Source organism: Bombus pascuorum, chromosome 3, assembly GCF_905332965.1.
Source record: "Bombus pascuorum chromosome 3, iyBomPasc1.1, whole genome shotgun sequence".
NCBI lineage: Eukaryota > Metazoa > Arthropoda > Insecta > Hymenoptera > Apidae > Bombus > Bombus pascuorum.
Genome location: NC_083490.1, coordinates 6,851,752 through 6,867,974, shown reverse-complemented (window position 1 = coordinate 6,867,974; position 16,223 = coordinate 6,851,752). Strand labels below are relative to the sequence as shown.

General features: G+C 35.0%; 1 protein-coding gene across 6 annotated transcripts; it reads right to left on the bottom strand.

Moving 5' to 3' along the window:
- Positions 1 to 36: 36 nt before the first annotated feature.
- LOC132905377 (protein PRRC2C) lies at positions 37 to 16,026 on the bottom strand. 6 transcript variants are annotated; one of them, XM_060956635.1, is made up of 19 exons: positions 15,581 to 16,026; positions 13,362 to 13,509; positions 12,869 to 13,120; positions 12,486 to 12,639; positions 11,881 to 12,009; positions 11,506 to 11,798; positions 10,879 to 11,422; positions 10,053 to 10,733; positions 9,078 to 9,514; positions 7,181 to 8,938; positions 5,049 to 7,016; positions 4,056 to 4,250; positions 3,586 to 3,894; positions 2,757 to 2,942; positions 2,482 to 2,539; positions 2,041 to 2,385; positions 1,843 to 1,967; positions 1,291 to 1,564; positions 37 to 1,185 (listed from the first exon to the last, which is right to left on the bottom strand). In XM_060956635.1, exons 2-19 carry the CDS (start codon positions 13,452 to 13,454, stop codon positions 1,034 to 1,036), a joined length of 7,953 nt encoding a protein of 2,650 aa, XP_060812618.1. In that variant the 5' UTR covers positions 13,455 to 13,509; positions 15,581 to 16,026; the 3' UTR covers positions 37 to 1,033. The 6 variants fall into 6 exon arrangements, with proteins under 6 accessions (XP_060812618.1, XP_060812612.1, XP_060812616.1 ...); XM_060956629.1 differs by having other exon boundaries at positions 2,482 to 2,617; positions 15,581 to 16,025; XM_060956633.1 differs by having other exon boundaries at positions 2,482 to 2,617; positions 4,056 to 4,235; positions 15,581 to 16,025.
- Between the last annotated feature and the right edge of the window lie 197 nt (positions 16,027 to 16,223).

The window sequence follows — 16,223 nt, the reverse complement described above, 5'->3', positions numbered from 1 at the left end:
GAGTGGTTAGGTCATGATAATATATTCAGTACTATAAACGATTGTTGCACTATTTATTTTTCACAAGCTTCACCATGACCTCACAGTATATCAATAAACGATTAATGTACACGAACTTTTTTAATTGTCATATTGGGGAACGTCATGCAAATTCGTACGATCATCGCATGTATATACTTTCTTGTTTTAATTTCGATATACACAACAACAGTCTTCTTCATCGATTTGTTCTTTTTTCATTTTAGTGATACTCTACAAATAATAGCGACGATCGTGTAATATCTTTGTCGAACTACATTTCACGAAAATCTGATTTTAATATTATCGTATACCACAGACCGCCGTCGTGTCCATATACAGAAACATAAGTCTTGTGCACATCTTTTTTATCTTCACAGTTGATAATGTAATTAATTGATTCGGATGATCGATTGACATCGAGTGAATATACGTTGTGCGCGTCAGTCTAATCATTTAACTTCTTTTATTTATTTATTTATTTATCTTTTAACTGAACAACGTGTTAATGTCCCTGATGTTGAAAGACGTAATTTACAGGGACTTTTTTAGATGATAATTATCCTCGATGGTATCGATCAGGTTTCATTTTACTTCGGGTATTTGTCTTACATCCCCGACATTTCTGCCGTCTTATTATTTGCAATATTTTTTCGAACAGAAAGGAATGTTCGATAAAAGCGATTTGTTTGTTGAGAATTCATGAAAGGTAAAACGTTTATGATTGTTAATTCGGAGAAGCATTGGTATGTATAACAACAATATCACCTATCGTTTTCCTTCTTTGATACACCATGATTAAATTATTCTAACTAGACATGGCCGAATTATTAATTACGAATTCTAAGCTCGCAAGCCGCTTTAAATCGACAAATATAATATCAGTTGGAGTTCAAATCGCTCCACACGTATGACAAGTTAATCATTATCATTTACCTTTCGATCGATGTCGCACCATTATATATGATCGCAAATTGCATTTTCAAAAGGTAGATCGAATGTTCTTTGTCACAATTCACTCATTTTGTTGATTCACTTCTTCCTTATTGTCATTGTCTTGTGAATTTACGTTTGGTTTAGCGCCTCCTTGCTGAGCACCAGAGCTACCATCGTTGATTTTATCATTGTGCGAATCTGTCTTTTCATTTGTGTCCATTTTAACGTTTCCTAAAAGGAAAAAATAAAACAATATAAGAATTAGTTTGAATTTTTTAATTCGATGATACTACAAGTTGTTTATATTGGCATTATTATGATATAATAAATACGAACCTTGAGTAGAATAATATTGTTGTTGCATCTTCATATTTCGTTGCTGTTGTTGCTGTTGATGCAGATTCGGTCTGTGGCGGTTTATTTGAACTTGTTGCTGTTGCGACGGCATGCAATTAGGTTGTTGTTGCTGTTGTTGCGTAGGATTATTCGGATTTGGACCCGGTGTAAATGGAACAACTGGTCTCTGAATGGGTGGTGGATATCTTTGTTGCGATGGTTGAATTCCAGCACGTGGTGGCATGCCCATGCCACGAATATTTTGTTGTAAAATCTATAATAATTTCATGATTATCAATCTTTTTTTTTTAATTTAATATTCTGTATATTACAACTTTATCAATTGTCCGTTGTAAATATTAGTTACTTGTTATTGTCAATTTTATCAAAAAATTAATTACCTATTTCCTACTATTATTATCTCATCTCTATAATTATTATTTATTGTTCTTCTAACTTACAATTTGCTTCAGCAGACTGAAAGACTTAATTATAAATGTAAGAACATAGCAAATACAGTTTGTTATTGATGATCTAAGCATAATGACTTACCAAAGTTGACTGACTAACACCTTGATACTGTTGATATTTGTGATGTTGCGTCGGACTAGGTTGTGGTTGTTGAGATGAAGATTGTTGCTTACAGTTTCTTGATTTCGGAGATGGAATTTGTGGTGCTGCAAAGTTTTCTTGACATTATATAGATTCCAAAGCACGCCATAATACTGAATAAAAAGTAATTCAATTTACTAGAACTGAAAACTGATGCAAGCACATCTTGCTGATTCCCTGATGGACTCTTTAATTGTCTAGGCTGTTCTTGTGGTTGATGTTTGCTAAGAAAAGTAGGGCCTGTGTTTGCTGGTCCAGGTAGTCCTCCTGTCGGATTACGAAACTGCTGAGCTGCTGCAGCAATCTGTAACCCCGAACTAGATAAAAAGCCTGAGCTGAAGTTTTGAAGTCCAACAGGAGCAGCACTGCCAGTTGCCAAACTTTGGCTGTGCTGACCAAATCCCTGAAGTCCATAATGAGTACCGGTTTGCTGTGTAGCACCCCCTGGCTGATAAAAACCTGTTTGCGATCCGGGAAATACATCTAAAATAAATAGAAATATCAAAGAATCATAAATGAAAGTATAATAATAATAGTTTATTTCCGCAATTATCAATACGTATACATTTCATTACTTACCAGCCGAAGTTGCGCTATAATAACTATTAGCCGAGGCTTGTACGTTCGGACCGGGTCTCTGTACCAATTGGGAATTGCCCATGTAACTGCCACTCACGCCGAGTACTTGATTTGGATCATATGGTATGTACGTTAACTAAAAAAAAAAAAAAGAAAAAAAAGAAAAAAAAAGAAAAAAAAAGATATACGCATCTTGCAAATAATCTGATAAATAACTTCGTGCAGGAAATTAAATAAGTATTAACCATATGTCGTTAAACTAAACTAAGACGTACTGGGTTTGGTTGAGGAGCAGACGGTGCTTGAAAATGAGGAGCTTTAGTTCCGATAGCTCCAATTGGTTGAGAAGATGGCTTCACACTGGCTGACATCAAAGAATTTGAAGAAGAGCTAATAAGAACTGTATTTGGATTATTACTAAGTTGCTGATTTTGTCCAAATGGCGGAGCAGCAGCTGCGGTCTGCGAAAAGTGAACGATCTTGTATTTTATTATATACATATATATATATATACATGTTTTATTATATTATATATATATATACTTATGTTTTATTATATATTATATATATATATATATATATATATATATATATATATATATATGTTCAATGAGATATTCAATAAATTTTAACCCAATAACTACCATGCATAGCACATTTGTTTCGTTCTCAATAATTAACACAAAATTTGTGCACGATATTCGGTTCAAGCTTTTAAATTCGACTTGGTTAGTTTATAAATATATTAAACTTTTTAAAATAGAAAATATCCTCATATGCATATAGCTTCAACGAGAGTAATAATAGAGTATCTAATTAATTAACAAAATAAAACGAAACGAAACAAATCTTTATTGCATATGTTTTTTATTCAGAGTGTGTTCAACATATGAATCAAGTTGATCAAAAAATACCTCACAGAACATCCTGTATATATATTCTTGTATCAAATTAATTTCAGTACCAAATAATCGTTCTTTTTTTATTATTTATTCACGTAGCAACGCATTGCGATAGAGAACCATATTTGATATGTGATTTGTAGTTGTTGAAACGATTTTCTCGAATGCGAAACGAGTTACGTTACACAAGACAATTACTTACGATCCGGTACTGTGAAAGATTGCTTTGATACATATCCGGAGTTGGCGCATTCGGTGCATGCGGTGGCGGAGGTGGGGGTTGTTGCAAATAAACGTTTTGTTGACTGAACGAATTTTGTAGAGATGGCGCATATGGTGGATACTGTGTAAAAGGAGATCGGCTCTGGTCTAACTGAAACGCTCCATAAAGACCACCTGCTTGAGCTGGAAGTTGACCGGAGCCAGTGTTAAATAACACGGCTGGCGGAGAAGGTATAGCAGACATGCTACCATACTGTGCAGCTTGAGATCCTGGATATTGGGGAAACTCCTGAAAAATAAAAATATTTAAAATAGAACAAAATAGAAATGCACATTAAGCACAATACTAAATTACAAAATTTATATTCTGTAGTCTATGACAGATTCTGCAATAATGCGAAATACGAAACATGGAAAGTATAGGCAAGCATTTCCAAAATAATTTATCACCTGGTAATTAATATGAGAAGGTTGTCCCGTGGAATTGAATGGAGGTGGGCTCAATGGTCCTTGGAGACTGACAGGAGGATGCCCTATAGGACTTTGACCTGCTCCAATAGGACTTGGCCCGGGAACCGTTGAACCAGACTGACCACTGCTGCTGCCCGAGGATTGTTGCTGCGGCTTCACCTGCGGGGGAACCAGCTGCGCATCAGGCAAAGAGTCAGCATCTTCCCACAGGGGACATGGTATTTCGTTATTTTTAGTTTTCTATTTACATCACTATCAACTGTCATTCTAATCGATGCTGACGGAATAATGTGAATTTTGGGATACGATTTTCTCTTCTTTTTCTAAATCTTCTTCTGAATTCTGGTGAAAATAGTCAGGTTCATCGCTAACCGCGTAAGTTTAATTAAGTGAGGAAAATCAATAATAAAGAGATTATATCCCGTAAAGGGGGTATAACTGTTGAGATGATTATGACATTAATGCAATAAATAATAAAAGCAATGATAATACGGACAATAAATAATTTGAGAAAAAAATATATTATAACAAAAATGATAATGATGATGAGTACGATAATATCTTAATAATACAATGGTAACGAAGGTAATTGATATGTAAAATGAGTATTTACTGATGTTAATACTTAGAAGAGATGTGCCAAAACAGGGGAGAGAAAAGAATGGGGACAAAAAGAAACAAAACAAAACGAAGAATGGAAAAAAATGAACAAACGACTCTCTAATAGAAATAAAATTGAAACAATGCGCGTTAGCCACTTACCTTTCTGATTTTCACCATGATAACTATTTAAGGGAATTTTCAAGTACGAGTAAAGAACGTTAAAATCGGAGTAAAGAACAGAATGAACAAACTGGAAAAAATGCATTTTACTCAAATTTATACTGAATGTCGAGTCAATTTCTAGTGATGTAATAGTTTAGATATGCATGCATGATAACATGATATAATGTTCGCGAAATGATTTCTCACCTTGCACACATTCGTTGAAGTAGTTATTTCATTTTTCATGTTATTTTGATTGTATTGTTGATGAGGGCTGTAACTGTCATCAACATCCGTACTTTCGAACGCTTGAGGGAAAGTATTAGCTGTATTGACGACATTACCATCCTCGTGCTCGACTACGGTTGGCATAGGTGCATTTTCCCATACTTTTTTTACCGATGCAATTTTTAAGTTAAGCTCTGCCGTAGAAGGAGAAATAGTATTTTGGCCAGTAGCCATGTGCATAGATCGAGTCATTCCTAAGCTTTTACTTTTGTCTTCGGTTAATTGAGAGAGATCTGAATCAAAGGTGAAATCTAATTTCATATCTGCGTTATCTTCGTTTTTATTAAACGACAGAGGCATTTGAATCGGCTCTTGATTTTTATCTTTTATCAAGTCACTTGGTTTATTTGAAAATGCCACAGGTAAACTTTGTTGCTGCTGTTGTTGTTGTTGTTGCTGGATGGTAGCAGCGGTATTGCCTTCTTCTTCTAAATCTGTGCGTTTTTCAACGCGTTGTTGTTGAGCTTTTATGTGATTCGGAAATTTGGTTTTTACTGCTAAATCAGAAGGACCAGCCTTGGTAGTTTTTGAATAATTCGTATTCTCAAAAATTAACGTTTGCACAGGTGGTGAAGAAACATCAGAGACTGAATTTTTTTCAATCAGTTGGTCTTTTAAACTTTTCCCAGCATTTTTTTCGCCATTTGGTGAATTTCGTTGGCTACTATTACCAGAATTTGTCTGCTCATTAACTTCGTGACTGTGAATATGACCATGTTCGCTCTGTGTAGATAAACCAGTTATCAACTGGATGTCAGTAGGAACAGCTGATGGAGAATTCGATTGTAATTGACTCGTTGTAAACGGTTTATCCCAAGCGTTTACAGATGGTGGAGGTGCAGGGCCGCCGCTTGACGAATCTTTACCGAAATTATTTGATGAATTATTGATTTTAGTTGCGTCGTTTGGCTCAGATGCACACATTTGTTGCTGTTGCTGTTGCTGCTGTTTAGCTAAGCGCTGTTTTTGGAATCTGGGTGCAAGCTTTTGGCTCCGTAAAGTTCTATCATATTGTTTTTGTACCATATTTGCTGGTTGTGGAATGGCTTGACCAAGCAAAGGCGGTATACTTTGTACTTGTTGCAACGAAGTCGTTTGCTGTGAACCCCCATTTGCTTTCGACTTAGAACGATCGCGTTCTCTATCTTTCTCCTTTTCACGTTTCAAAGGTTTTGTCTCTTCTTTTTGGCCATGTCTAGATTCTTTTACATTCTTCTTTGAACGAACCTCTTGGAAACCATCTGAATCAACTTTATCTTCAACGATGTTAGGACCATCTTCCGTACAATTATTCGTTTCCATTTCGCAATCGATTATAGCCTTTTTCTCCTTTCCTTGGGATCTCTTATTGATATCATTGAGAGCTTGACTAACTAAATTAGGATCGCTTAACTTTATTTCATCTATGCGATTCACCGTACTATCCTTTATCATTGATTTACTCGACGTTGTCGAATTGCTACCAGAAGTTTGATTTCTCGATCTTCCGTTTTGTACTTGAGCCGTTTGTATCAACGGCGGAATGGTGCTGGAATGATTTTTCTGATTGGCAAAACTGGAATTCTGTAGATTTCGTTTCTCCGCGCCAGGCGCCCGAGACGCTGTATTGGAAGACTTTACATTTTTTTCTCGTTGTTCCCGATTGTTTCCTGTCTGTTCATTTCTACGTGAATGCACGTTTGATGCTACAATATTTTGATTACTACCCGTGCTTGCACGCGCAGAAAATTGTTTATTACGACTGTTACGTGACTCTTTGTGATCCTCTGCATGATCCTCGCTGTTCTCGGACGTGGTTTCCCAATCTTCGTTTCCTACATCCGAAGATGTTTGCTTCGATACGTTACTACCACTGCCACGGTAACGTAATTCACGATTATCTCTACCCTATAATCATGGAATAGATTCAAATGTAAATTATTGCTTATTCTGTTAAAATAATATATCGAAACGACTTAAATGTTTATTATGAATAAGAGAAGAAACGAGGGAAGAAAGAAAGGAAGAATATAAAGGATGAAAAAACCATTCACGAATTATCTAAAACTTACCCTTCTACTTCCACTGCGAGTTCTTTTTGAGCGAGATTCCTCTTTTCTTGTAACTTGTACCTTTTGAGAAGGAGCATTGCTGCTCGTGTGACTTGTATCTTGCTTGTTACAAGATTGTTGAGTTTGTTGAGACTGCTGGTTTGGAGATTTGGCACGCTTTCCAGTTATTCCAGCAGTAAGTGCTTGTTGTTTCGCTATAATTTTATCATCTGTAGATTCGTTCTGTGATGATAACAGAGAATTTACCTCCTTTTCCGGAGTAGGCGTTGAAGGATTCTGTCGCATAGAATTTTGTTTTTCATCAATATTGCGCTCGGAGGAAAAAGGACTCTTACTAGATGGAGGCCCATATCCCTCCATTCGGCTGCCGGTAGCAGTTGTACCTCGAATTCGGAAACTACTTCCTCGACCGCGGCGAGACGGTTCACCCGAAGGTGCAAAACCTTCACGACTTACTTTACTATCGTAAGTTCGTTTTTCGCTGCGTTGTGATTGAGAATAATCGGCCCGTTTTTCATCTCGACCAGACACTATTGCTTCACGATTGCGTTCTTCTTTCTCTATTTTTTGACTAGGTTTTGGTGATCTAGCCGATTTTTTCTCTTCTTTGCCAGACTCTGTCGAGCCAGACACTTCATCAGCGCTATTTTCCGAATCCGTATGTCCATATGAACCACTTCTAGCAGAAGCTGGTCTAGTAGCGGCTCTAGGTCCACCTCTTCGTCCTCTTGTTTCTGGACCACGCCAACCTCGTGCATACACGCTATAGGTGCTACCCCATTGACGCCCACCTCGAGAATCACGTACTCTGGAATTTGATCCGCCACTGCTAGTTCTATTCCGAATATTTTTCTCTCGTTTATCTTCCTTCACCTGTTGTTCCGCCGCTTCATCTTCGTTTAACGTGTCTTCCCTTTTTTCTATACTTAACTTCTCGAAATTTTGCTTCAAATCCTCCGAATCCTTATCGTTCTTAATAGGTTCTGAAGTCTTTTCTTCTTCTTTTTCGAACGTCGGAGAAACAGCATCCGCCCAGGCTTTTGGCGAGTTATCACCTCTTTCCATTACTCGATTGTTTTCATTAACTCGATCGACCTTTCTATTCCAAACATCCATTTCCTTCTTCACTTCTATAGTCGACGATGATTCTTTCGTCTGATCTTTTTTATCTTGATCAGAACTTGCCCGTTTTAATTGAGTTAGATTACGCTTTTCGTTTTTCAATTCATCTGCTTCAATTCTTTCTTTAGTTACAGGTCCTAGCGGTTGCCTTCGTTCCCTTTCTCGTTCTCTTTCTCGGATATCTTCATGATAGACATCTCGTTTATTTTCTTCATAATCAACAACTTCATTTACCCAGGAACTGCAGTCTCGCAATTTGTGCGAATCATCATCTCGCAAAGATGTCTTTGATTCTCGAGAAGCACGACTATCACGAGAATCTGGTCTTTGTGGACGTTCGTTGCGTTCCATTCGTTCTTCTCTTTGTATATCACGGCGGTTATCAATCATTCTATCTTGAATGATACGTTCTTCGCGCCATTCCGTACTTTCCGATCTTTCTCTTTGATCGCGATCTCGTTCTCGTTCTCGTTCTCGTTCACGTTCACGTTCACGTTCACGTTCACGTTCACGTTCACGTTCACGTTCACGTTCACGTTCACGCTCACGTTCACGGTCACGTTCACGGTCACGTTCACGATCACGTTCGCGATCACGTTCGCGATCACGTTCACGATTACGATCATCAAAGGGATCCTACAGATGAACATAAGTTTGAAAAAATGAGTTAGAACATGTAAACATATATTCATTGTATTAGTAATATAGGATTTATAAAGAAATATTAGAAATTCCGAAGATTTAAAATAATATAAGTAATAATAAAGTTTAACACCTTTATATAATTATCATAATCCTTTTTATCCTTGTTATCTCTTTCTCGAATTTCTCTCGCATCTCGGGTATCCCTGGTGGTACGATTATCACGAATATCGCGAGTTTCTCTGTTATCTCTGGACTCTATGCTATCCTTTGAATCTCGATCTTTAGTATCGTCGAAGTATCTTTCACGTTCCCAGGAATCACGAGAATGTCTGTCATCATATTCGTGATCTCTACAGCTGCGAGTATACTCATCGTAATAACCACTTGATTTGCGTGTCTCGTATGGTCGATGAGAAGAATGACGATATCGATCGTCTCGAAGTAGAGAACCACGATAGTCTCGAGATGGAGGTCGATCATCATCCATCGAAGTGGAAATATCTGAATCTGTTCTACTTCGGCGTTGTGACGCACCATGTGATGATGATGCTTTTAAGTTGTTGTCTACTAATACAAGCTTCGTTGAATATAACAGTAATAATTTTTCACAAGTAGATAAAAACAGATATAAAATAGATATAAAAATAGAAATGGGGAACAACGAAAGTCATTATTTCAGATTTTCGAAAACAAAAATATTAAACGCTCATTTTTTTATCACAGATATTCATGAGTAGACATATATTTGTCCAACGTAAACGTACTTGTATGTTTGTAATATAGATACATGCAAAAGTACGCGCATATGGCAAAAGAATATATATATATATGCGTGCATCTATAATTAGTGGAAGCGATATAGTTCGGTCATAAATTAAAATATTAAACAACGAGACACCGATTGGTACAGCCGTAAGGGTGTTAAAGTAGCTTATGAATAGATATTTAAAATTTTTTTCACAACTTTAAATTGGTATTTAGAATTTCGAAACATTGAAAACATTAACGTCTTTGACTGACTTATGACCTTCCTATATTTCTTCCATCGGCTATACGCATACGTTCAAGCTTATCATCCAAGAGGGCAAAAAATAATTGCACTTACTTAAAGAGCTGTGGCTATGAACCCATCTACCAGGATCGTATTGCTGAGAAAATGGAACGGATTGCGTAGTTGATCTTTCGGTATTAGGAAAAACTCGATTAAGACCAGCATTGATTTTTTCCGCCTGTTGCTTTTGAAATCGAGGTGGTAAATTAGTTTTATAATATCGCGAGGATGAAGCATGTAGCTCACGATCTCTCGTATCCCTTTGATCACGATCGCGGTCTCGTTCTCTATCACGTTCACTACGAATACTATCTTGTCTCGTGAAACTCTGTCGGTCCCCTTGTCGAAAATCTGATATTAACTGATCACGTGAATCTCTGTTATCTTTTGGACCGTCTCTAGTTTCACGTAATTCACGGTTCAGTGATTTTTCATCTTTTCCTTCGGATCGCTCGCGTTCCCTGTTTTCTCGTTCCCTGTTTTCCCTTTCTCGTTCCCACTCAGGAACTGGAATAGGCACTGGTGGAACGCTTATCAAACCTTTAGATTCATTAGCTTGTTTTTCCTTTAACTTTTGCTCTAAATCTTGCAATTTTTTAGCTGCCGCTTGTCTAGTTGATTCCTGATATCGTTTTTCCTCCTCTTCTTTCCGTTGTCGAGCACGTTCAACAGCCGATGCTACTTCAACAACTTTCAGTCTGCGTCTCTCGTTCCACGCTTCGTCATCTTCTACACCTGTTTTCAAAGTGAAGACGAAAGTGATAAACAAATTTACGAGATATAACACAATGTACATAAGTGGTTAGTTTAGTTTAACTAGTACAAATGAAAATGAATTCAACTCTATAGATTTGCACCTAAGTCACATAAATGTTCTGACCTCTTAAAGAATGCACCGAATGCAGTTGTGACTGACCGCTATAACTACCAGACCCGTTCGAACCACGATAATCACGGGATAAAGTATTCTGAGTCCACGAACGATGAGTTGCTTGATCTCGTGATTCCTTCGAATCTCGATTATCGTGAGTTTCTCGGTTATCACGGTTATCTCTTGTCTTCTCTTTGTCATCTGTTGAATTTTCCTCTATTTTTTCTTCCTTATTGTCTTTTCTTTCATCTTTTTTCGAAGGTTCAGGATCAGGTTCGTCGTCGCTGAAGGCAAGCTTTTGATTATAATCAATATCGTCATGTGCTGCCCAGCCAGCATCGCGAGAAATATCGTCCATTCGAGTAAGATCTTCTTCTTTAATAATTGGTCGTGTAATAATTTCTTCTTCGGGAACACGTTCGCGTTCCTGTTGACGAACAGGCGGAGGAGGAAATCGTTCTGAGGGATAATTGAATCGAGGTCTAGGTGCACCAGAACTTGTATTTGCCGGGAATTGAGAAGGAAATCCACCAGAAAAATTTCCTCTGTACATCTGGATATATTCAAAAAAGTTAATTCGATGAACTAAATCAAATAATATTGTCAACGATAAAACATATAAATAATAAAGCTTACAAATGGAGGAATAAGTCCTCGGTAGTGATGTAGATTTGGACCAACTTGATGAGAACTAGAACTCACAGCATTCTGACTGTTTGAAGAATTATGAGGGCCTCCCTGGCCCATTCCCATGTTGGGAGACTGGACCAAGTTCTGTCGCCCGCCAGCAGATATGTCGGTATGTCCTCCTGATCCAGTGATATTCAAAGGGGGGGCCTGGACCCCTGAACTCCCACTTCCAGGACCTGTAGTTGCTATTCCTGCACCACTGGCTGTACGACTTCCACCTTGTATCCAACTTCCTTCCGCTAATATAAATTATTTATTTCATTTAATAAAAAGAATCATTTATTTAACATTTTTAATATATAATAATAGAATTTTTAATACTTTGAGGCCGTAAACTTGGTCCAGGTCCGTATTGTGCACTTAATTCCCGACTTGCCGTTTGCTGCTGTTGCTGCTGCTGTTGCTGCTGCTGCTGTTGTTGTGACTGTTGTTGGCCTCCTGATACAGTACCTATATTTCAATAGCAATGAAAAATTCCATTATGATTATGTGATCGTTAATTCGATATTACACTAATTTTTAATTACAGTAGGTTTACAACAAATAAAATTCTACAAAATATATTATGCTTTATAAGTTATGAAACAAGTATAGTAGTTACTAGTTCGTATAAGTTAATAATTCATAAATAATATTTAAAATAAAGCAAAGGAGAAGATAAGAAAAAATACATCCTGCTTAAAGACCAAATGTATGATCAATTTATATTATATTATACTGCATAAATATCATTAATCTATTGCAGGGAGTTTTTATATATACATAAATCATGTCAATAATCACAAATACAACAAAATTTAAAGGGAAAATTGTACACATATTTTGCATATATTTTGTACATACAACTGTACACATATTCATATAACAGTCTTATATCAAACAACAAATATGTTACATGCTCTTTTTTATGATATAACTTTACATACCATCTCCAGATCTGCTCATTATTGCACTCCATGATGATTTGTTGTTTACATCGGATGAATATGAAGACTGTGAAGTATTTTGTTGCCCTGGGAGTAATGGATGCAATGATGTTGTGATGGTTCCTGTCACACATTGTGCTGTTGAAGAATTTGCCTAAAAATAAAATAATTTATTTCATCAATTACTTCTGTAATCCTTAATAATTATATAGAAAGTAAAAGCATAAAATAGCATATATATAGAATGTATAGAATAATAACAATAAATATATATAAATTTTTATATATAGAAAATATATACTGCTTTATAATTAAACAGATATTTTTGAACAAATATGAAGTCTAAAATTTATGTAACAAACGAATATTTTTACGAAAATTACAGTGGATGTATCTGATGCAGTTACAGTCGTGGTGGTTGTAGCAGTAGTGGTAGTTGTTGACTCTTTGGTAGTAGCCCAACCACTTCCTCCGCTTGGCACAAGACTGACAGCTGGATCGTTACTGCTATGTTCACTTTTCAAGCTAGGCAAATTAGCAGGTGGTCGCCGTGCCGAAGGCACTTTCCCAAGACTTTGCATTCCATGTTTGCGTGGTAGTGTGTTTTTTTGCTGATGTTGTTCTAAAGATTCTCCCTGTAAGTATAAATCGGATACCAATCCCACTTTCCTTTAAGCAATCAATTGCTTGTTAATAATTTTAATTTTTAATGGTAATATATACAATAATTATTATAAAAATACAAAATAAATAGGAAAAGCAAATATACTCAAAAAAGGTATAAAGAATGGAAAAGCTGGAGGGAGGATAGGAGAACAAATAAGGAAATAACAAATAAGGGTGGAGGGAAAGAACAAAACTGTTTAGCCAACTCACCCTACTCACCCGGTACAAGCTATTGATGTCTAATGATTGAAATTTGGATTTTCCTTTCTCCCCCTTCGACACAAGCCCTGACAGAGTAGACATGCTGTCTGCAGGCAACCATTTAGTATCAATCAGACCCAAAGAACGAACCCTTTGTCTGAAAACATAAATGATATTTATATACATCTATAGTTTTTACTATAACAAAATTAAACATAATTCTATGATATAAAAATAAAAATAAATTTTTTACATAATTCATTAACATTGTATAAAAAATATTTTAAGTAGTTTTATAGTTATCTTTTCCTTGGTATTGCCTGCTTACTGTTCATTCTAACAACTTTTCAACTATTTGCAAAAATGTTACAAAAAAAAGATTATTAACACCTTGTTGAACAAAACAGCTGTGGTTACAACTATAGCATTTTCTCAGGCTTTCAGTAAAGTAAAAAATAAAAACTTTGATCGCATGCTTATTCTTTTTTCAATAACACATACAAACAATCATTACATTGTATAATAATATGAATATTTGTTACTGTAATAATACAATAATATGGCAGTTACAAATGTGTTTCTGAGCATTTCCCAATATTTTGATATGTTCATAAAGATGTTAAATAAAATTTATCTGTCTAATACACAATATATAACAATAATAAACATTTTGGAAATACTTTTTTATAATGAACTCAAGGTCATTCTAAGTACTTGAAATAAAACTTAAATAATTGTCTTTTTATAATATTATTGTATAAAATATTAAGATGTATTCAAAAACCATAACTTGGCATATTTATTGATATAATATCAAATTACGGCAATGAAGTAGTAATATTTGTCTTTTTGATTCACTTGTAAATAATATAAATATAAGCATAGAACATAATTCTATCAATTTAAGAATAATATATTCAAATCTTACAGAAGAATAACATATTCAAATCCTTACAGAATACAATTGCCGGAAACAACATTAATTGGATCTTATTAAACCAAATTTTAATAAAATAATTATTTCCATGCTGTATTTTGTGCTTGAATTTATTTTGTTCAAAAAATTGAACCAAAGATAAATATTACTACTTCTACTGCTATAAACTTGATGTTATGAATAACTATATCATGTTTCATGCATGTTGAATACATTTTAATATCCTCTACAATATAATGGAAAAAGAATTATATGGTTCCATTTGAATTCATTATTAAAAAGAAGTATTTTTGACATGTTTATTATCATTATAAGTTGTCAGCAAATAAATTATGATTCATAATTTTTCTAAATTAAATCATTGTACATTATCAAGAAGTTCCATGAAATATTAAAATGAACACCACACATATATCTTAACATAAATATGAAGGACATTTTATATAAAACTTAGAAACCAGGATTTACTTTTTCCAATCTTACACATATTAAAATGAAATTGTTAGATATAATAAAACTTTTCTAATCTTTAACCACAATGTTTATAATATATTAAAAATACATGTATATAATGAAGAAAAAGCATAAAAAGTTAATAGTTATTAATACAATTAAATAAACCAAAACGGAAGAAAAGAGGGGGGGGAGAAAGAAAGAAAGAAAGAGAGAGAGAGAGAGAGAAAAGAAAGCTATCGCGAATGATAGTTATTAAATTATGCAGAAAACTAACTGGTACGAATCAGGTTTGTTCCGAATCAATCATAATTTGCAAATGAAAATATTAACAAATACAATTGGACGAAATTGATGAATAATACTGTATAAAGAATGGTATGAAAGAATAATGTTTCTCGATGCGAAAAGTAGAAAGCGGACAAAAGAGTTTCGCAAAGCTTTGTTACGAGAAGGAAATGGATGCGATGAACATAGAATGAAGAAAAATAAAGGATGACGAATAGGATAATGGATTATTAAATGAAATAAACGAAAAATGATAATTAAAAGATATGGAATATAGATAGAATATAAAGATCGGACCCAACCCCAGAATTGCGATGTCAAAATGAAGAAAATCCAAAACAAGAAGATCCACGTCAAAATATGCATGAAATTAAACAACAATAGAGAGTTGGTAAAATTAGCAGCTTAGAAAAAATCAAGATATCATGGTAATTATATTAAATAAAAAGAATGCTTCTGGAAGTGAATGATCAGACGACAAAGTTAGATAGGTTTCCACGTAGAAAAAAAGATTTGGACGGAGAAGTAAATCAAAGAAATAATGACTTACCTTGGTCCGCTCCAAATGGGTTTCTAATTCACAAAAGGGTTAATTCCCAATTAAATTAATTAATGTCCGGATTGTCACGGATTAGAATTATTATAAGCGTACCGCGCCTGCGAGACACAGAAACTTCTTTTCCACAATTCGTCCAAGATGGCGAATGCGCGACTTTCGGCTCTTCTTCCGCGATCAATACAATTACGTCATGCAACCAAAGAGGAGCCGTTTGCACAGACGCGCCACTCGTCTGGATTTTCTTGCCACTCTTTTATGATAATTTTCACAATCAACCTCTTTTCTATTTTATTATACAAAATATAATTTTATTTTCAATTTAAATTACGTTAAATACGCTTTTTACAAGTTAAACTTATGCCACGGTATCCAATATCTTTTTTTACCTAACCGTTACTTGTAACAAGAAATGAGCGGAACATTCAGCAGAAATAAGTGGCGCTGCTACGATGATCCCTTACCGCTTTAAACCAAAGTCAAATTGATTACAAATATTTGCCTATTTTTCATCAAATATATTCCATATAATTAACAAATAATTCAAATATATTGCTTTTATTTCATACATATGTATTTTTTCATTTTTTTATATTCTCCTACATTTTATTTTAAATTGATATGTTAATAAAGATTC